At 35.4% G+C, this 22,042-nt stretch overlaps 1 protein-coding gene across 2 annotated transcripts in view; it reads left to right on the forward strand.

Moving 5' to 3' along the window:
* Positions 1 to 22,042, forward strand: part of LOC118170725 (serine/threonine-protein kinase TNNI3K) — a 66,038-nt gene that overhangs the window by 1,659 nt on the left and 42,337 nt on the right. Inside the window, exons 1-10 of one of the 2 annotated variants that reach the window (XM_035333221.1) lie at positions 1,300 to 1,356; positions 1,812 to 1,897; positions 3,367 to 3,464; positions 4,791 to 4,901; positions 14,557 to 14,655; positions 15,867 to 16,005; positions 20,090 to 20,234; positions 20,326 to 20,430; positions 21,062 to 21,156; positions 21,788 to 21,937. In XM_035333221.1, coding sequence (XP_035189112.1) covers positions 3,393 to 3,464; positions 4,791 to 4,901; positions 14,557 to 14,655; positions 15,867 to 16,005; positions 20,090 to 20,234; positions 20,326 to 20,430; positions 21,062 to 21,156; positions 21,788 to 21,937 — 916 coding nt within the window. In that variant the 5' untranslated portion in view covers positions 1,300 to 1,356; positions 1,812 to 1,897; positions 3,367 to 3,392. Of the gene's footprint in view, positions 1 to 1,299; positions 1,357 to 1,811; positions 1,898 to 3,366; positions 3,465 to 4,790; positions 4,902 to 14,556; positions 14,656 to 15,866; positions 16,006 to 20,089; positions 20,235 to 20,325; positions 20,431 to 21,061; positions 21,157 to 21,787; positions 21,938 to 22,042 lie in introns of those variants that run through there. The other variant, XM_035333220.1, reaches the window with a different exon arrangement.

Consider the following 22,042-nt stretch of genomic DNA (forward strand, 5'->3'; position numbering starts at 1 on the left):
AAAAAAAAGATGATACAAATTATCCATCTTGGTCAATTTCAGCTAGAATAACTATCACTGTTAATTGAAGCTTGTTAATTGAAGGAAGTCATTGGGCTTGGTTTTGCAATATGCTGACCATTTTGGCTGTGATTCAGCAAGATACTTCAGCACTTCCCTAATTTTAAACCTGTTTAATAGTAATTATATTAACAAACCGTAGCCAGAATACTCATTATTTTAGAAAAGCAAAACAGTTGCGATACACTCAAAATTGAGTTACACCATATAGAGATATACCATATAGGTGAAAGTGCTTAATTTCTGTATTAGATAAAAGAAACAGCAATTTCAAGGCTAGTAGATCTGTGGCAGCAGAGTTTATCAGTCCATCTTGCCAACTGAAGCAAGTCTCTTTAAGATGTCAGCCAAACTCCTCTTCTTAGATAAAGAGCACTGATAAAGAGCACTGCTCAGAGGAGTGTTGGACACTGGTTATGTTGCATTGACAAGGCTTTTTTATTTTATTTCTTTTTATTATTATTATTATTTTTTGGCCAGTATTGAGGAACCAGCCAGATTTCTAAAATATCTGTAATCCAAATCTGGCCTATTAAAAAATAAATAAAATAAAATAAAATAAAATAAAATAAAATAAAATAAAATAAAGGTTCTCCCCTCCCTCCTCCCCAGTAAGTTTTATTTATTAAAAGAAGTTAGGACTAAGAAACAGGATAGTTGTTAGAAGATAAGTAGACGATACTAATTTGCCTGTTTGACATTAAATAAGTAGCTGTTAAAATCCCTGCCATTAAAGATTTGGAAGGTAAATAAAACAATTTTTTCAAAGCCCAGTTGAGGAAAGAAAAGTCATTAGCCCCACTTTACACTTAGGGAATATATACACGTCAATGGGTAAACTGTTCTGTGCTGGGGGGGGGGGGGGGAGAGTGCAGGGAAGCACAGCTGCAATAGTGAAAAGTACGTTTATAAAAGTCAATCTACAAGTAGCATGGCACCTGTCATTTCTCGTATAAAATTTGTCCCTGTTCTATTCCTATATCTCAGAGTTAGTAAAGCAATGATTTACTAAGAAGACCACCCTAGAAATAAAAAGTGAGAATTTCATTTCTCTAAAACATGCAATTATGTCCTCAGAAAGGAATTAGGAGGAGACCTAGATTTCCTAGACTTCTGCTGAGGTCTGCAGATTCCCAGACAAGCATACTGCTTGGTTCTCCTAATTGCTGATGCTTGAGCATCTCAGAAAATACCAAATGTTCTCAAAACAAATGCCCCTTCTCCCACCCTAATATTTCTGATTCAGAGGAAGGACTGGATTTGGATGAAACCAGACCTTAAATGCTGGTAATTCATGTACAGTAGTAATCTGGGGATTCTGTCAGCTCTGTTCAATGCTATCAGAAATGAAAAGCCTATGTATAATTCTTAATAATGTTACAGGTACATGCATAAGATTTAAAGGAGTGTATGTACTTCTGTAGTTCCTTCATATAAATATTTCTATGTAATGGTTTTATGGTGTTTCTGAGATATCTTTTGGAGAACATAGACATACTTCCTGAAAGGCTTTTTATTTTTTATTGTTCAGAAAACAATAGAAGTTAGACACTAACTTAATTTACTGAAAGATATTTCTGGACTACTGACTTCATATCAGTAACGTATTTCTATATTTACAGAGAGGGTCTAAATTCAGCCCTGTGTCACGAAAATAATCCACTGAGATTTCCCTTTAAATGTTTTCCAAGTGAAAGAAACTATGCTAAAAGGTGAAAACAGTAATCATCTGTAAAAATCTTTTTCTTCAGCTCTGATGAAGCATTCTGCAAAGTAAATTTAAATTACCGCACAGAAAATGGACTCTCTCTTCTTCATTTATGTTGCATATGTGGGGGTATGTATTTGAAATATATTGTTTATTAAGCATCTTATTTACCTCAGTCAATTACTTCAGTCAATTTCTTTCTTTGTGTTGTCATTGCTGACACTTGGATAAGCATCTGCAAGTATGACTTGGAACTCTATTTGCCAAGCTGGTTGAACCAAGTTACACTGAACCTTGTTGTAACTGATTCTTCAGTCCAAGAGAAGTTGTGCTTGATAATGTGGCATATTGTATTACAAATGTTCAATTAATTCAAAATTACTTACTATATGCATTAGTTAATCAATCCATATTCATCAGGTAGTATTTTTCTACAATTATGTATTCTGTACATGGCACAGACTTCAGGATAGGGAGCTAGTTTTAATATTTTTTGCAATACATAAAACATTTATTTAATTTTTACATGTATTTTTATACAACGTATAGCCATTTTTCTAGTATAATGAATATATATGTATTTTATATCAAAATGATTAAAAGAATAACTCAAATGCTCTGTTGAAAAATACTATCTGATAGGATTTTTGCAGATAACAAATCAGGGTATGCAAGAAAAGAGTGCAAGATGTCTTCCAGCATGTACATCAATGCACATTAAGTGTGTAACTTAATTAATGTGTAACTCTAACCCACATTGTTCCTTTGTTGTCCACCTAGTCAGTCATTAGTTCATGAACAATTTTGCACTTTTTATACTTGCTGGGAGAAGCAAAGAGAATTTTACCCTAACATTTCAGCTCCACAAAATATGTACTAATAATATGCTTAAATTATTTGGTCAATCTTTGTTAGATGTCATCATCAAGGAGGACTGGATCCTGCACCACTGAACACCAAATGGATCTTTACTCTTAATTTCAGAGAGTACAAGATCATATCTAAAGATGTCATTAGTACTTGGTAACATTGGAATAACTGGTGGGAATGATGAGAGGAAGTTTAAGAAAACTTAATTAATTAGGTAGAGTATGTGAGCATTTAATTACACCTGTCATTGTCCTTAAATAGAGTCATGATTATTCAGAAGGAAAAACATTTTTTGAGATCTGCATCAGAAAAGTAGGAATAAAGCGACTTTCTCAAGCTGGTATTCATTAGCATCCATCAAAACTATTGTCCCTGTAATAATACTGTGTACAGAGGGAGACCAATGCTTCCCTTCTGAAAGGACGGAGAGTTATGTGTCTGAGAAACCAGAGCTTCTGGAAGCATCTGTTAATTAATGGACTTCTTTGTAGGGTAGTCTGGATGTTAAAAGAGGATTCTGATTCTTTAGAAGTTCAACTATCCTTAACCAATTCTTATTCAAGTGTGAACAGTAAGCCACTTCACGGCCAGGTCCCATTGTGTAAGGAGATGGTGCTTAAATTTTTATTACTTATTTCTCTTTGCTTTCAAACTCACACTGATGTTTCTTAATTCCATCTGCATGTTTTTTCTGTAAATAAATTTGATTTTCAATTTTCATTCTAAAGGTAACAAATCACATATTAGAACTCTTATGCTAAAAGGACTGCGCCCATCCAGGTTAACAAGAAATGGATTTACTGCTCTGCACTTGGCAGCTTACAAGGTAACCTATTTTGAATAGAAGGTAAACTACTTCAAATAGAATTAATGAAAAGCAATCAGAACTGAGCAGCTTCAGTTGTCTGAACTCTCCAGTTGAACTCTTTAATTGCTACTTCTAGTGAAAATATCAATTCACATTTCCAATGAACAGGAAAATAAGCTATAAAGAGCACATGTACAGGAAATCAGCATGCATTTTTGCACTGTCATCCATAAGGATATGATGTTGCTTTAGAAATATTGATTAAATTATGCAATGCATCTCAGGATAGAGGATTATTATTTTTAATACTATAGCTATTAATATAAATAATCTCAAAGGACTTTATTTTACAGTTTCTCTGGGTTTTGCTTCTTTTTTGTTGTTCTTCAAGTTTCATGTACTGATGTAATACTAATTTTCCTCACCATTATATTCATCTGTTAAGACTCAACAATACCAGTAGCAAGGAACACAGCAAAGACTGCCTTTTTTTGAAAGCATTGTTATGATTCTTACTATGCAGATGGAGCATCTTGGAAAATTAATCCATCTACAGACTAGCTCCAGATCTACAAAAGCATTTAGCTTTTTAGAGCAAACTAAGATCAAATTTAGGAGTTTATATTCTAGACTACATTGTTCAATCCTTATACATCCCATAGGTGCATAAAATATCTGATCCATTATGCAACCAGCTAACATGCTTCAATGTCTAAAACTATTTGATAGGAAAAGGGATATGAACTTTTTGTTGTCCATTATTATGAAAAAGAAAATCCTAATAATTCCTGGAAATAGGAAAACCATTTCAGTATGAACAAATATACTTCCAAAGACATATTTTAACTGCTGTTTTTCTGGCATTGATTCATTCTTGGCCTGAACTCATTTAGTGCTTTCCAGGAGACAAAGAGCAATAAGTAAGTTTGGAGCTTTTAGCATCTCTTTTGTGCACATTGCGTGCACTTCTCCTTAGCAAACAGTGAATATAAATTGGAGAAGCCTCTTCTCTGGTCTGGATGATGACAGAAGATAGATCCCTAAGAAGTAAAGATTATGATAGCCATATTTGGTTCAATTAGAACACGTAATAGTGAGAAAAATGGTTTGGCTTCTCCTATTAGTTCTGCCACCAGACCAATCATTTCAATTCTCTGTGATTAATTTCACTGTTTTTAAAGGAGAAATTATTAACTAAATGTGTTAATGTTTTTTCAAGCATGACTTTATTATTATCATTTGATAGTGCCTGTTGCTGTTGTCATACCTGGAAGAATGTGTTTGATATTGTGAATATGTTTGATACTTGAGTCCAGAAATAATGTTTTACATGCACACCTTTAGGACAATGCAGAACTCATAACAGCACTGCTGCATGGTGGAGCTGATATTCAGCAGGTTGGATATGGAGCCTTGACAGCCCTTCATATTGCCACAATAGCTGGTCATCATGAGGTATGTTTCTCCTCTTGTGTACAGGAAATGATATGAGTGAGTGCCAATACTAGGAAGTCATTTTGTCTGAGACTGATACCATTCAAAACAAAACTCAGAATTGGTTTAGTATAGCTAATTTATTTATTTATTTATTTATGTACATTTTGGGAAAAACCACATCTATATATCAATTTTTACATTGAACAGATATGCCCAAAGGGCCTAGATCTGTTTGTACATCTCTTACCTAAATATAAATATCTTTAAAGTCTTGGCAATGAACAACATTGTTTTAAATATCAGAAGCTTTAACCGATAGATACATGATGAAACATTGTCATTCATACATGTCAGAATTCCTTAACCTGGATATGGGCTGAGGCTTAGAAATGCTGTCCCTCTGAGTGTGAAAGAAGCACAATAAAAGAGGTTTATTTCCTCTGCTAGGTCTGACAGGCTCTGCTCCACATCTCTGTCATTTTTACTTTAAAAGGGAAGAGAGATTCTCACTTTAGAGCTATTTTAGCTTAGTACAGAGAAAACTACTATCAGGGAAAGTCATTTGTAGCATGAATCTCAGACACCCATAGCGGTAAGTCGCCTGTCAGTTGGAGACTCCCATCTCCATTGTTGTCCCGAGAAGCCCTTCTCTTGGGGAGTAGAGGAATGAAGAGAGGGAAGAGATTCCCTGGATACCTATAATCAGGCCCTTTCCTTTCTAGACATGTTGTCAGTCATGAAACTGTTTTCTTTTCATTTACCATCTCAGTTCAGTCATTTTTTACATCTCACTTCTGTCACCCTGGCAACACCTCACTCAGTGTAATTTATTGTTTTTTTAACCTTGTGAAGTACTGAGTGTGCAAAATTACTTTGGTAATGAAGGGTTTATTACTCTAAACATACGCATGAATGTGGGTATTTTAATTTTTATCTTCTCTGGGTCCATTAAGCAAACAAAGAGTTTGTCATGTTTGGTAAGTTTTGACTTATATGGAGTCCTAGACTAATTTATCAAGACAGAAACATCAGATTTCTTTGAAGAGAGACAGTAAGCAAGAAATGCAAGAAAAAGTAACTAACTATGAAGAAGGAAATATAGATGATACTAATAACCAGCTTTAAGCTGTGAAATTAGTATTACATCTTAGACTTATAATTGCACTTCCAATATAAGAGTTTGGCTGGATGACTGGAACAAAAAGTGGCTGTAGTTTTGAACAGAAAAGAACTTACATGTATGTGCGTGGCAAGAAAGAATGTATGTTTTATGAACAGCCAAGTTACCACAGTTACTGAGATTACTGATATGAAGAAAGCCATCTCTTCTGCTACATTTTCAGTCCGATTATACAGACATACACACTGTTTATTATACATATGTAGCTACAGATAGTTAAATAATTTTATATTGAATGAAATTGAGATAAGACATTTCTTTTCAAAAAAAAACAGTTTTGTTGGAGAAATGATAACTCTAGAAATTTTCTATACCGTCTAAAGAAATCTGCCAACATGTAAGTACCAGGTGTAAGAAAGTACGAGGGTATCCACTGAAGCTCAGCTGAGGAACAGTGATACTTCTTAATCTAGACAGTTTAGATTTTCTGTCTTTGACTTACTGTCTCCGTTTAGTCTGAAGAAACCTTGCGTTCTGTAGAGAGCCTGTGTATATGATGAAGGTTAAATGGAAAGAAGGTTAAAACAATTTACAGATGGACACCAAATAATTCAATTAAAAAGCTGTCAGTCTTTAGTGTTTCAGTCAACTACTCTAAGAGTGATCAGGGGACAAAGCAATCTCTAGCATCTGTTTGCCTGCAAATGAGGAAGCATGTTAACAGGGCTGGCTAATAATTCATATTTTGAAGGTTAGATTTTTGGAATGGAAGAACTAGGCTCCTCTGTATACCTGTGAACAAGTGAAGCTGAGAGTGGGAAAGGATGTGAGTGTTTACCTTGCAGCATAGATCCCTAATCTCACATGTGATGTCATTCCCTTCAAGTAGACATAAAGGATTTTTTTAAATCATTAAACCTACCCTTTATAAAACCTTTTAAGTGTTCATATGAAGTCTGGTGATAGCTACCAAAGATTATTTTATGTGACAGTATTCCTCCCAAATTTATATGAAATACTGTATGGCGTAATACTTTCTGATAGATATTTGAAATATTAAAAGATAGACTTATTGACAAATTAAAGGGTATGCAAGGAAGCACAGAGGCCAAAGATGCATGGTGTTGTGCCCTGGCCTCTACTGATGTACTGGTATACACAGTGGCTGAACAGCCCAGAAGCTGATCACAAAATCCCCATTTGAAACTTCCGCTCTTGTCCTTATGGCTGAAACCATTTCATTTTATGCCATTATATGAAGTCCTTGGTAAATGAAATTCAGTTCTGAATTTGAACAATCTTTCATGAATAATTTTCATATATTTGCAAAAGAGGTGGTATTCAGAATACGTATGTACACAAGTTTAGCTCTAAAGTTCACCTAGTGATTAAAGGTATCCATTTCCAACTTCTAAAATAAATATTAGAGGGATGATAAAGTACATACATCTCAGTATTGTGAAGAAACTGTAATGCATATTGCCTTGGGGCTCATTCTTTCATTATAGACTTTGTGTGGGCAAGTGCTCAATATGCCCTTGAAAACAGAGATCCAAGATAGAGAAGGATAAGAAGTATGATTGGACCTGTGTGAAAAATTGGTGCCTGTCAGATAGAAATACAGGAGCTCACTGAGCTTTATAATCCCAGTATCCTGGGAATTAGATAAAAATAAAGGATGTGTAAAGAACAATAAAATTGAAACAGAATAATATGAAAGCTAGACCCATTTGGTAGGCAATAGACATATTAAATAAAAATAATGAGAACCATATATTGATTAAAAGTCAGACTGCTTTTTATTGTGCTAGTATCATAGAGACAGCCTCAAAAGAGAAATAATTTGAACTTCCCAAGTGTTTTAAAAGAAGACCTCATGTTAGTAAGACATACAAAGGGGAATACCTTGCCGCCACTCATGCCAGGAAATGACCAGGTTTTAATATTTAATAATGTGAAAAGTCAGGTTTTCAGTCCTGAGTGTGAAGTAAATACTGCATAAAAAAATTCCCACATTTTCCAATCCAGTCAATTTAGTATTTAAGTGCTATTTGAACAAAAGTAAATTTATTTATTGCTACAATGTATATAAACAAATGCATACGTACACCATGAACTAATACTAAATCTCGTTTAAGACTTCACATTCATGGCACTGATTGGTTTTTCTAAAACAAGAGCCATTTGTCCTTGGAAAAGGCAACTTTTTTCCATCATTCTTTTCTTTCTCTTGTTATGTTTGTCCTACATTTCTGTTTGCATTTTCCTCCAGAGCTAAGAAGACTGAGCTTCCAGTCTTAAACTGTATTTATATCAGGGAAAAATACTTTTAATAATATTACATTTAGATAATAAAAATAAAAATATGCTAATATAAGTAGAGGATACAGAAAACTTTGAGTAAATACATACTTATGAAAAGATCCTTAAGACAAATAAAGAAGTAAGTGGGAAATACAAAATACTCTTCTCTGCATTGGGGTTTCCTGTTGTTTTTGTCATATCTGGCTTTATCTTGCAAATGTCAGTGAAAGTCCTGCTATTTGTTTCCCTTCTTTAGCTTCTATTGAGCTTACTGAAAAACCAAGATGCTGAGTATCCTACATGGATAAGACCATTACCTTGATAAGAAAATTTATTGTGAACAGTTTTGAAAAGCCCATGATTTCTTCCTTGGGAGTGATCATCTCTTTAACTAAAGTATTATCCATAAGTTGAGTAGGACTCTATATGACTTATTTGGTTCACTTGCTTAGCTGGGGACTGAAGATCTATAGTTCAAGTTCAGGCTTTTGTTTCTTTCTGTATAGAGCTTTGAAACTGTCTGCCAGCTGAAAATCTCCTTTGCTAGATTAAATAGCTTATTTTGTACAGAATTTCATTAATATTAATTGAAATATGGAATGATTTAAACACACACATAGAATAAATTTAAGAAAGAGAAAATAGATTTTTGTTATCTCCCTGATTTCAATAAGTTTAATAGTTATTCATACAATTAAATAAATAAATAGCAGAGGTACATACCTAATCCATTCAGTACAGTCTTTGAATACAGAAAATGGCTGACTATGTTTAAGAGAAAAATAGAGGGAACTGTAGGGAAATAATAGATTTGCTCCCCGATTTACTGAAGAATCAGTCTATGACTTTCATTCCATCAACACACCTGAAACAATTACATCTAGCAGTTCTCTAAAAGGAGGATACTCAAAGCCATTAGCATGAATGATATGTTCCAGCTCATTTGAGCCAATGTGGTATATAAATATTTCATCTGTTCTATGATTTAGTGTAATATTTTACTTCACCAAAACGTAAGCTGTCTGCTTACTTTAAAGTAAGCTGTTTGCTTACTTTATCTATTAAAGGAAATTGGAGTTCTCAATAGGAAGAATGAAAATTTAATGAAAATTTATAAAATATTCTGGAAACCATATTAGAAATGCTACCAAATAAGTTTAGTAAATCTCTCATTATCTCAGGTATTTTTGCAAACATTAAATGTTTCCAGCCCAGGGAGGTCATTGCCAAATAAATAATGCATGTGCCTCATGCACATGTATGTGTTAGCCAGTATTACCATGCTGGAAAACCAGTATCATTTCCTATTTTGTTTTGTAAATTAAAGCTGTCATTCTGAAATTACAACATCATTGGATGTGTGGACTGGACTGAGAGTTGCAAGCAGGATGAACCAATGCTACTTAATTTTTGCAACTTGTAAACCTGAGAATCTTAAGTGTAAATGTTTTTGTAGCAAGGATATGTTGAGGAAAATAGAGATAGTCCCATCTTATAATTTTTCTACAGTAATAAACCCCTTACCATTCACAATTCAGCTGTTATTTCAGCAATTTTGTCACCTCCCATCTTCACTTGAATTTTACTAGTAGTGGGAGTAAGATCAGATAGTTTAAGAAGCCTTGAAAAATTAAATTTATGTGAGTCTAAATGTTTTTTTTTCAATGTCCTCTAGTTCTTCTTTCATTTCCTTCATTATATGCTAATGCTTCATTCCCCCACTGCTTGTGTTACCTTATAATAATTTTTCTGAAATTTCCAGAATCATTCTAGAATCACAGAATGGTTTGGATAGGAAGGAACCTTAAAGATCATCTAATTCCAACCCCCTGCCATGGGCAGGGACACCTCCCACTAGAACAGGTTGGTGAAAGCCCCATCCAACCTGGCCTTGAACACTTCCAGGGATGGGGCATGCACATCTTCTCTGGAAAAAAAAAAAAAAAAAAAAAAAAAGTTCTCACATGGCATACATATGCCTGCAAGATAATGGGGAATCAAAGATCTTCTTCAGTTAGGCAGCTTTTATTAACCTGGTGATGCTAGCTTCCCTGAAAACAGTGAGACTTTTGCAATGTCTGTGCTTTCTGCCCACAAATGTCCTTTGTAACAAATTGACGTGACTAATTTTTAAGCTAGAAGAAGTGAAATTAAATGCACCATTTTAAAATTATTAAATTCACAGTGATCTCTTTCCCAGAACAGTTATCTTTTAGTAAGATTGCACAAAAGTATTTATACTATTCTTTGTCTAGAATCTACTAATATCAGAAAATATATATATATTTTTAAAAAAAACTATTCTTTGGCTATCCTGTAGCAAAAACAATCTTGAGGACATCACGATAATTCAAGACACCAGCACCCGAATCTTTCATTGTTTTATCTCTGAAATTTGTTTCATATGATTGGACCAGCTAAGATAGAAGAGCATACAAAAACTTACTGCTGGTCTGGCATCTGTCCTTATGTCTTAAATGAGAGTGTATATTAAATATTTCAGTATAATTTTTCCTTAGAAAGACAATTAATTGTGTATTAATCAGCAAGTTATATTTAAAACTTTCAGAAACCTCTTTAGCAATTTCTAAATTCAGTATGATAGGGTTTGTTCTAAAATTCTTACAGATACACAGAGGAAAGTGGTACAATATTTTTATTTTAAAATATTAATAAATGAACTGTGAACATCACAATACATATTTTAGCATAGTACTGTACTGGTGACACCTCACCTCAAGTACTGTGTGCAGTATTGGGCATCACAATCTAAGGACATAAAACTATTAGAGAGCATCCAAAGGAGGGCTATGAAGGTGGTGAAGGGTCTGGAGGACAAGACGTGTGAGGAGCAGCTGAGGCCCCCGGTGTGTTCAGCCCAGAGCAGAGCAGGCTGAGGGGAGGCCTGATGGCGGCCTGCAGCTCCCTCACGGGGAGCAGAGGGGCAGGCACTGAGCTCTGGGGACAGCGACAGGACCCGAGGGGACAGGAGCTGGGGCAGGGGAGGGTCAGGCTGGGGGTTAGGGAGAGGGTCTGCACCCAGAGGTGGTTGGGCACTGGGACAGGCTCCCAGGGACGTGGTCACAGCACCGAGCTGCCAGAGTTCAAGAAGTGTTTGGACAATGCTCTCAGACACAGGGTCTGATTTTGGGTGTTCCTGTATGGAGCCAGGAGTTGGACTTGATGATCCTTGTGGTTCCCTTCCAACTCAGGACATTTTATGGTTCTGTGATTCTATGACTGGTGCAAGTGCCTTAAGTGTTAAAGCTGTCTTCTCATTTTAATTTTACCTGCTAAAAAGTCAATAATCATTGATTTTATTTTCTTAGAGGAATTCTTATCCCTGGCCCTTGTCCAAAAGACAAAGTCCTTATATATTCTGTCTTGTTTTATTTTGTTGACTCCTTCTAACCTTCAGAGTAGCTTAATTAAATCAGTCTTTGAAGTGAACATAATTGACTTGAATGTTCAAAAAGCTTCTGATTAAAACTCTCATAAATATATATATATATATATATATGAAGAGAAAACCAATTTTTAACTCACAACAATGCTTTATGGGAGGAAAGGTGAGTAATCACTTCCCTCATTCTACTGGTTGTTCCCTCGTTAACATACCTCAGGATGCTGTTGGCTGCCATTGCTGCAAGGACACACAGCTGGTTCATGTTCAGCTTGCTGTCTACCAGGATTCCCAGGTCCTTTCCAGCAGAGCTGCTCCTCACCCAGGCAGTCCAAAGATTGTGCTGTTGCAGTGCAGGACTTCACATTTGTCCTTGTGCAACATCATATGGGTCATATTAGTCCACTCTTCCAGCCTGTCTGGGTCCCTCTGGATGGCAAGACTGCCATCAAATATACCAAATTGTTCCCCCGTAATTTGATGTCCTTTGCAAACATGAGGAGAGTGCAGTCCATTACTGCCTCCATGACCACTATTAAAGGTGTTAAACAGCACAGGTCCCAGTGTAGATGCCTGCAGTAATCCACTTGGTACTAGCTTTGAGGTAGAGTACAACTGTTTCATTGATGCCCCCCAAGTCCCATTATTCAACGATTTTTTTTTTTTACCCTGCTAGTTTTGCATCCAATTATGCCATAACATCTCAATTTTGATACAAGAATATTTGGGAGGTAGTGTTGAAAGCCATGCTGAAGTCAAAGTAAATGCTAAAAGTCATTTATCCACTTAACCATTGCTCTCTTCTCACCCAGAAACCTACTTGTTTTATCCCATTGCACAGCCAGAATGGTCAGGCAAGACTTAAACTTGATAGACCTGCACTGATAGATCTGTACTGACTGTCCCCAGTCACACTGAGGCATTGAGAGGTTAAAGATCTTTCTTCTATCTTTTTTTTTTTTTTTTTTTTTTTTTTTTTAAGATCTGGACTTTGATGTTGACTACAGATCTAAGTTGACAATTGTAGTTTTTAGTTCTGTCAGAGTCTGGCTATGGCTGCATGGGATGCTTCTCATCTCCAGGATTGCCTTCATTTGGGAGTCCCTTTCCTCCTGCTGTTTTCTGCCTGCTTACTTGCATGTGCTCAGATCTCATATGTCCCTGGAGCAAAACCACAGCAGCCAAATGCAAGCATCAGCATCTTCTGAGACTTGTCATCTAACTCATGAATAATGCTCGCTGTTTATCCCGTTCCCATCAGAAGTATGTCTATCCTTGCCTAGTATGCTCCCAGGATATTTTAGTTTCTGAAGAATATGATTTGACAAAGATGTCCAGCATTCCCTGTTAGTTCTGAGGTGCTGAAGAATAATTCCACAGGGCAAAAGACATATTAATTGTCTTCTCCCCTGGTCTGCTTTCAGTGTAAGGGCTTAGTCCTTGAAACGCTTAGGTCTCTTCTACAATGTACTGGGCCTTTTTCTATCCTGTTGAAGTCCCTGGGTTTTGAAGAAACAGAATTGGATTTCGGTACTATTTCCAGGGGAGGCTTACAGCTGACATAACAAAATAGTTAAAATCAATTAGCAATGGACAAGCTTGAGTATGTCAGGGAATGGACCTCACACAGAAAATGTATTGTCAATCCCATGGAAAATAAATAAATATATAAATAAATAAATTTAAATTTTGTAAAGGAATAATCCCTGGACACTAATATTGCGTAGTAAGAGGTTTTAGTTCTCTGAGTACTTGAGAATGGCATGGATTTAAAGGACCGGCCACATCACTGTATGTGTGAAATGGCTTGTTGGTCTCAGCTTAGATACAAATTGACAGAAATGTTAATCATCATATCAGGCATTAAATGACATAATCAATAGAAGTCTCAATGAGGAGATACAGGTATGAATATAAGCATATAAGCTGGCTATTACCCCTTCTTTGTGATTTCTTTAGACTGCCAGGAAGGTGTTGCCCAGTTACTACTGTACTGTGGGTGATTCACAGTACAGCAGCCTTCACTATCATTAGACTCAAACATTTGCATCAGACTGATACGTAGAACTGCTTAGATAATGCATGTTGTGAGCCACTGAGTGTTCATAAAAACTCCCTTGTACAAAGAAAGAAGGAAGGAAGAAAGGAATGGAAGGAAGGGAGGGAGAGAAAGAGAGAGAGAGAGAGAGAGAGAAAGAGAGAAAGAGAGATTAGCAGCTTTTTAAGCTTCAATAAATAATCCAAGGCAGTTTCATTTCAGACTTCTATTTTGACAGTTATTCAGAAAGCCAGCGTTTGATAATTAATAGCTCTTTATGACAACATTGGCCTCCTGAAAGTTGAAAAAGCGATAATTTGAAAGAAAATGCTTAGGGTTATATATTGAAGCCAAAGGGCTATTATCTTCTAAAATGCAAAGAAATCTTTATACAATGAGGGAATTATGCTTGAGGATTTACCTGCATGCATTTACATTTAAAAGGATCTTTCATTCTGTTTTATTTACTTCTGAAAACTCTGATATGTTTACTGCTCTTTGTTCATAATGGTTAAAAGAAAATTAAAGGACAGACTCATTTCTGTGCCTTTTGCTTTGCAACTCAAGCTTTTTACTGGCAAACATCCTCAGGCTAATTTATAAAGCATCAATGACATTCAGTGTTCAGATAAAGTACTGTAAATTAATCACTTGTACGTTATACATAGTTCTTCACTTTTATATCTTGCTTGTTTAGGGCTTTTTGCTTCTTTTAAACTGGTGATGTAAGGATTAGAAATCTTGCTTTACTAGCTGACCTCATATATATAGTGTTTCTAGCTGGATTTTTCTGTTTGTTTCCTTCTAGGCTGTTGATATTCTTTTGCAGCATGGAGCTTATGTGAACGTTCAGGATGCAGTATTTTTCACCCCATTGCATATTGCTGCATATTATGGTCATGAACAGGTAACTAAGTGGAGCAATTTCTGAAAGTTGAGTGTAGGAATAGTCCAAGAAACTTCAGGTTTATTGTTAGATATTTTTACTTTACATTTCAGAGGGACCTACCATGAAAGGAGCTCATATACTGAAGTCAATTCCTGGTTGCTCTAGAGTATGAATATTAACAGGAAGTATCTACACTTTAGTCTATGCTAGTCTATGCAAGACCTACACTATGCTAGCAAAAATTGGTATCTTCCTCTCTAGATCTCTTGAAATAAATGATTATCTAGACAGCTCCATTAACCTATAACAGGCTTGGACCCATAGACATATTTAATTTGACTCTTACTCATCCCACGTTTCAGAGATTGCATAAGGAATGTAATGTGAGTACACTATCTTAAGTCTCTCTAAGGAAGTGAATATAATTACCTACTAACAATTGAATGGCAATTCTATTGGTTTTCCTCAGAATTCACAAATTTAATTATGGACACTTTAAAGTTCATGGAAAAAAATATGGATTAGAGAGATGGATTTTTCATGAAGTATGGTGCATATAACAAGTTCAAATGCGCTTGTTTCATTCACGCGGATCACAAACTTATTGAAACACTATCTCAAATAGCTGACCAAAGCCGGCATCAAATCTTCTAATTCTCTCCTTTACTGAAGTATTGTCCATATATGGTTAACGTACCAATCCATTCATTTGCCCTGAATAGTTTTTTTTATGTCAAATGTAATAATGGGTCTATTTTGGCTTATGTAAGCCATTCCCCATGCCTTTCTTTGGCTAAAAGCATGTACTCTGGGCCATTTTCAAGTTACAAAAGATGAGCTCTAGGTAGAATGTATTTTTCATTTCAGTGACATGTTACTTGGAGTGCATTGTAGAGTTATAGGAAAAGCTTTTGAAAGAACAGAGACCAGATGCACAGATGACAAAGTGTTCTACTTCTGTGGTTGAATATCAGCAAAGTGTGAACCATGGATGTGTTCCTGATATCCTTCTTTTCATATACATGCACCTCATCATCCAGTAACATTAAGAAACTTGTATGTTGGTCTGAAAGATTAGTTTCTTTATTTGCCATAAACCACTTTGAAAAAATAATCACAGTCTTGATGAGATGCCTACACATAGTATTATCTAGTGCAATATTCCATCTAATTTTGTGAAATGATTTATTTTCATGTGATATTTTAATCAATCTTGATGAATTGATTAGGTAACTCATCTCTTGCTAAAATTTGGAGCTGATGTGAATGCAAGTGGGGAAGTTGGAGACAGACCTCTCCATTTAGCTTCTGCCAAAGGCTTTCTCAATATTACAAAGCTCTTGATGGAAGAGGGAAGCAAAGCTGATGGTAAGAAAAGGTATTTTTAAAAATTATCTTTAACATGGTATTCTATAGATAATCAGGTCTTGAGGCTTGAATTTGAATTTAATTTCCTAACACTTGCTGTGTGTGTGTTTGTCTATTGTCTTTGGGCAACTGAAACCAAGCTAGAGGTGAAAGACAACAGGAGAAAACAAAATTAAGATTAATACACAGAGGTAACATTATTGAGGCAGTCATCCAGAGAATGCATGTCTGTGTGATATATATTTCCAGTTAAAATTATTTTAATGCATAGTAAACTTTGAGTGAATGAGATACAGATGAAGGGTTTTAAGTCAAAATTATGCAGCAAGTAATTTAAAATAATTCAGGTGAGAAATTTCACAAGCAATGTAGGAACAGAAAATAGAATCTTTTTAGCACATCCTTCATTATGCTAAAAAAGCTTCATATGCTTCATTGTGGAACATTCACACATACTTTCTCTTATGATAAGAGATGCATTGGGTTGGACTTATAGAAAAGTCTGTTAGCATTCATTTTGGTATTCTATGTAAGTTAGGTATCTGTGTGTTTTATTTTACAGGTGATCTCACACTTTAACAAGTTCAGTACTATGTAAGTTTAAATTGCATGACAGTGGATCTGTCCTCCATTTAATACAAAAATACTTTAAAATCTCAGTCTGGTGAAGACCCTTGAACTCATCTTCAGTAATCCCTGAATCAACATAGTTTTTTGCCACAACTCTCTTCTAAAGTGTTTTTGATTTTTTTTGTTTTGTTTCAACCATGAACTTTTCTTCCTTTGTAAGGCAATATTCCAGTTCACCTGTTTCTTTTTTTTCCCATTTAGAAATCAAAAAGCTATAAATTAAAACAAAACCCCTCATTCCATGTTGTAATTATATCATTCCAGAGGTAAAGAATATGGCTTGCAAGTACTTGACATCATTTCTAACTGCATAAACAAAGGAGATGTATGTTTCCTTCTTCTGTCTGTCTTACACCTTGTGCTGCAGAGAAGCTCATGGCCCTAACACCCCTGTCCTTCAGGCCATTCTATGGGTACATATTCTCAAACACTGACTTTTATTGTTATAAAACTTTGACATTTATTTCCCTCTTATTCATTACACTTCAGAATGAATCTATCTGGTAACACATCACAATAAAAAATAAAGGCTTACATGACACATGAATCCATGAAGTGAAGAATAATTTTAGAATAGAGAAATAAAATGATTTACTTTTGTTTACTCCTTTTCATATAAGACTGCTAGAAAGGTTGGTGGGGACAATTACATTTTCAGAGCACAAGTTTAGTATAATTTACAGGAATTCCCAGGAATTTTTTTTTTTTTTTTTTTTTTTTTTTTTTTTTCATTTATTTAGCTTGAAGCATAATTCATCTTTGGAATTCTCTGTCACTAGACATCGGTGAAGTTACAAGTTCAGCTCAGTTTAAAGGATTGGCCATTTCTGTGAACACTCAGTATTACTTCAGAAAGGTTTCAAAACAAGGTTTTATTTTATTATTAATTGTTCCTTCTAATAACAGAGAATCAAGAAGGAACCTCAGCGTGCATTTGGTTTACCCTTCATCCCAAGGAGGGTCAGCTATAGGAAAGAATTGTTCCTGGCAGGTGTTTAAAACCTGCATAGCACAAGTTTGGACACTTCTAATAAATAGATCATTCTTTAGTACTCTATTAATTTCTTGTAAACTGTTTGAAAGATCTGGTGTTAATCCAAATTGAGAACAAAATCTTAGAAAAAGTAGAGTGGATTTTACATTTCTATCAGTTGTGAAATCAACCAGTATTATTGTTCTCACTCTAAATATAGAAAGAAATTTACTAAGAATCACATAAATATATGCTCGCTTTTTAAAGTGAACAAAGACCTCCTCTGGATAATGCAAACAGTACTTGCATGTCCTTGCGACAATGGAGAGTTCTGCATAGAGCCTTACCCAGTCTCTTCTTCGACTCTTACTACATAAAGAAAGAGGGCACGTCAAGTATATCCCTATCTATTTCAGGCATGTCTAGGAAGGTTCCCAGGTGCTGGAATGTGGTTGTCTGTCCTGTAAATTGGTATAAGGCTCCCTGGCATGGATGTGGTGCAGGGTAACTCAAAGTCTCAAACAATTCCTACCTGTGAGTCGAGGAGCTTCAAGGGACTGCTCCCCAGCAGACAGGCTGCATGCAACTACCCTTGAAATGATTTCGTACGACTGGTAGATAGCAGCAGTTCTGTGACAGCTGGCCTCAGAGCCAGGAATGTTCCCTGTCATGTTTATGTCATTGGTATGCATACAGCCAGAGTCTTACACTGCTCACTTGATAATAACTATTTTCTGTAATTATGTTATTCTATTACAGAATTATTTTAAAACAGATATTCATAATAGGTGTGTAGGATTTGTGTTTGTTATGCTAAAATAACATCAGTCAATATTAGATGGTTTCAGAAATGTGGTTCTGTTTATGTGTTATAACCTAAACATTTTAATCTAACAGATTACTTACTGGTAGGTTTCCAAGAGCTTTGCTGAACCAGGTTGGATATTAGGAAGAACTTCTTTACTGAATGGGTTGTTAGTCACTGGAATGGGCTGCCCGGGGAAATGGTTGAGTCCCCATCCCTGGAGGTCTTTAAAAGACGTTTAGATGTAGAGCTTAGGGATATGGTTTAGTGGAGGACTTGTTAGCGTTAGGTCAGAGGTTGGACTCGGTGATCTTGGAGGTCTCTTCCAACCTAGGCTATTCTGTGATTCTGTGATTCTGTGACCCAAACCTTCAAGAAAGAGTCTTGGTCTGACTGAAAGCTAATTGATTTTTTTTTTTTTTAATTCTCTCATTGCTTGCTAATGTTATCTATCCTACAACAACCCATCTATTGCCCCCAAAATGTCTGAGAATATGAGCTAAGGCGGGAGTTTAAGAAATCACATCAAATTAAAATCCTTGGTGCATTTATGCTTAATTGAGAGGTATTTAGAGTGAATTGATTTCAGTTTTCCTTTGCTTTAAGTTTTATTCTGTTGTGTGGTGATTAAAGCAACTGTTTTTGCAGCTAGAAGGATACAAGAAAAGGTCTTCAGCAATGTAGTACAAATATTTTTACCTTCTATTTTATGATAAGTTGTGTGCAGTGTACAGAATACATGATTCTGTGATTTAAAGTGCTGGAAGAGCATTTGTCTTAAAAGAGCAAGACCTCTGTATTGCACGTTGTTTATTTTACATGTGAAAATATGGTTTACAGAGACAAATATCATTCCTGCCTATAAGAAATATTCTATAACCCTAGTTTTCCCTATTCTAATATATAGTTTAATGCTACGTAAAAGAACACTTCTGTCCTTTTAAATATCCAGCACACATATATAATCATCTTTGGAGGGGAAATTAAATACTGAGCAAAAAGGAAATGTTGGAAATCCAGAAATCTGAATGAATTCTCCCCTTCCTCTTTTGCATTTTATGCATTTATATTTTAATTGTGTCTATGAAAAAAATATCCTATTGTGTCTCCTTTATTTTTAAGGTATTTTTGGTCACTGTATATCTGAATTTATTTTTTTATTCTACTGGTGACACTTGAAGATAACAGAGTCCTTAAAAACAAGTGCATTTGCCTCTCATAAGAGCACCAAGGACATATGTTTCATCCTAGTATTTTTAATTAATAGCTATTGTTCCATTCAGTTGAAAAAAACTTCAGCGGGTAGCTTTCTTATATAGAATAACTATGAATCTTACTTTTACTTAACATTGTACTACATACAACAGTTGTTCTGTCTACAGGTGATATGTAATTCTTGTTTAATTCCTGGAAAGGTACATGAAAATATTCAATACATCTGTTACTGGAAAAAAGAATTATATACCTTTAGTCCAAAAAATGGTCTAGACAATGTAGTATAGATGATCCCAATTAATGCAGCTCACAGAAATTTCAAATTTAAAGAAAAATAATAATATTTTAGTAGAAGAGATTTTCATACTGTATATGCAATATACACAAAGTATTGAATATTCAGAACAAGTTATGTTAAGTATAAAATATTTTCTTTGGTCTCTTTCTGGCTCAAATGACAGTGAATGCTCAGGACAACGAAGATCATGTTCCTCTGCACTTCTGCTGTCGATTTGGACACCATGAAATTGTAAAATTCTTACTCCAGAGCAGTTTTGAAGTTCAACCACATGTGGTTAATATCTATGGAGACACACCTTTACATCTGTGAGTCATGTGGAGACGCTCTGTTTTACATAGCTTGGGCCTAATTTAAAACTTGGCATTGTTAACAACTCTTTACTGACTTCATCTTCAGCGCTTGTTACAATGGAAAGTTTGAAGTTGTAAAGGAAATAATTCAGCTCTCAGGAACAGAAAGTCTCACTAAAGAAAATATATTCAGTGAAACGGCTTTCCACAGGTGAGATATTTAAAATACCATTATCAATAGAATAGCACTTACAGATGTATGCAATGCAACACCTGAAATAACAAGTATCTCACCAGCCAGGTGAAGAACAAAGTAGTGAGCTCAACATGGATATTACATTTATATCTTGACATACAGGAGAGGGCATGGATTAAGAGGTACAACCAGGCTGTGATCAAGGAGAAGGAGCAAGGCACAGAAGGAAATATAGGAAGGGCATTAGGTCCAGCAACATCTATATGAATAATAATTTCTCTTTCTGTCCAGTTTGGAAGCTGACTGGAGTTCTGCCCAGAAACCTTCTGGATTCTAGATAGTTTAACCTAGAAATGAGGTGGTAGAACGCAGGTTGGTTACAATGCTGTGAGACTGCAAAGTGTTATATAAGAGGACTTTGAAAAGCAGAGTTTATTAATTTATACAAGAATAATTAGAATGCTCATGAAGCAACAGACATGAATGTATTTGCTTTGGTGGATTAATCATGCATTTGCATTTCTAAAGATCCTTTATTCTGTTACGCCATTTTTCTCTCTTTGTAATTCTTCTTAAATCTTTAAAATTATTAAATTATTTGTCCTCTCATGGACTGTAGCATTCACTTTTCCTTTCACTTTTGCAGTGCTTGTACCTATGGAAAGAACATAGAACTTGTAAAATTTCTTCTTGACCAGAATGTTGTAAGCATAAATCACCAGGGAAGAGATGGACATACAGGTAACATCCTCATCTTTATTGTGCATATTAGTGCATATACCAGCACCAAAAAAAATTACCATACACACTCAGGATTTCCAAGGTAACTAACATGGTAATTCAATGACCAGCATCCAATTACCTCTCAGAGATCTGAAATTTTTTAAAATATATTTTCAAACAAGCTTAAAAATGCTAAGAGTTCAGTGAGGATATGCCAGCTTGTATATGACTAGTAAAACCTGATGTAAAGTGGTTCTCCCACAGTTAGATTTCTAAGCAGGTCTAAGAATTGGGCCTAAGTATTATTCTGCTAGGGATGGTGCATATCGGATGCAGTGTCTAAAGGGCTGCGCGCCTCCATGTCTCTACCTGTAGGTAAAGAAAAAAAAAATCGGCTTCTTTGCTTCTCCTTGTTTTTCATCAAATGCAAAGTTGTTAAATGTGATTTGTAGGTGGTAGAGTACATGCTGACATGTTGTATAGCAGGCAATAGATTGGTTCTTGCAACATTATTTTTCCATCTACTGCCTCAGGTTTTTGTTTCATAATATATTCCTTTATCAGGTAAATTTGTTCTTTATAGGTGTTGCTGCAAGTCCTATTATGATGTTCTGACAGTTGTGCTTGCCATGCTTCTCTGATGTTCTAGGATTACACTGTGCTTGCTATCACGGTCATATTCGTCTAGTACAGTTTTTACTGGATAATGGAGCTGATATGAATCTGGTAGCATGTGATCCCAGCAGGTCCAGTGGAGAAAAGGATGAACAGACCTGTTTGATGTGGGCTTATGAGAAAGGTATTTCAATTTTCACTACAAAATTCATAGGAACAGTATAGGCAGGAGATAAGAGCACAAAATAACCCTTCAGTCCCTGTAGACTCAGAGTTCTCACCATCTACT

Source organism: Oxyura jamaicensis, chromosome 8 (genome assembly GCF_011077185.1).
Source record: "Oxyura jamaicensis isolate SHBP4307 breed ruddy duck chromosome 8, BPBGC_Ojam_1.0, whole genome shotgun sequence".
Classification (NCBI taxonomy): domain Eukaryota; kingdom Metazoa; phylum Chordata; class Aves; order Anseriformes; family Anatidae; genus Oxyura; species Oxyura jamaicensis.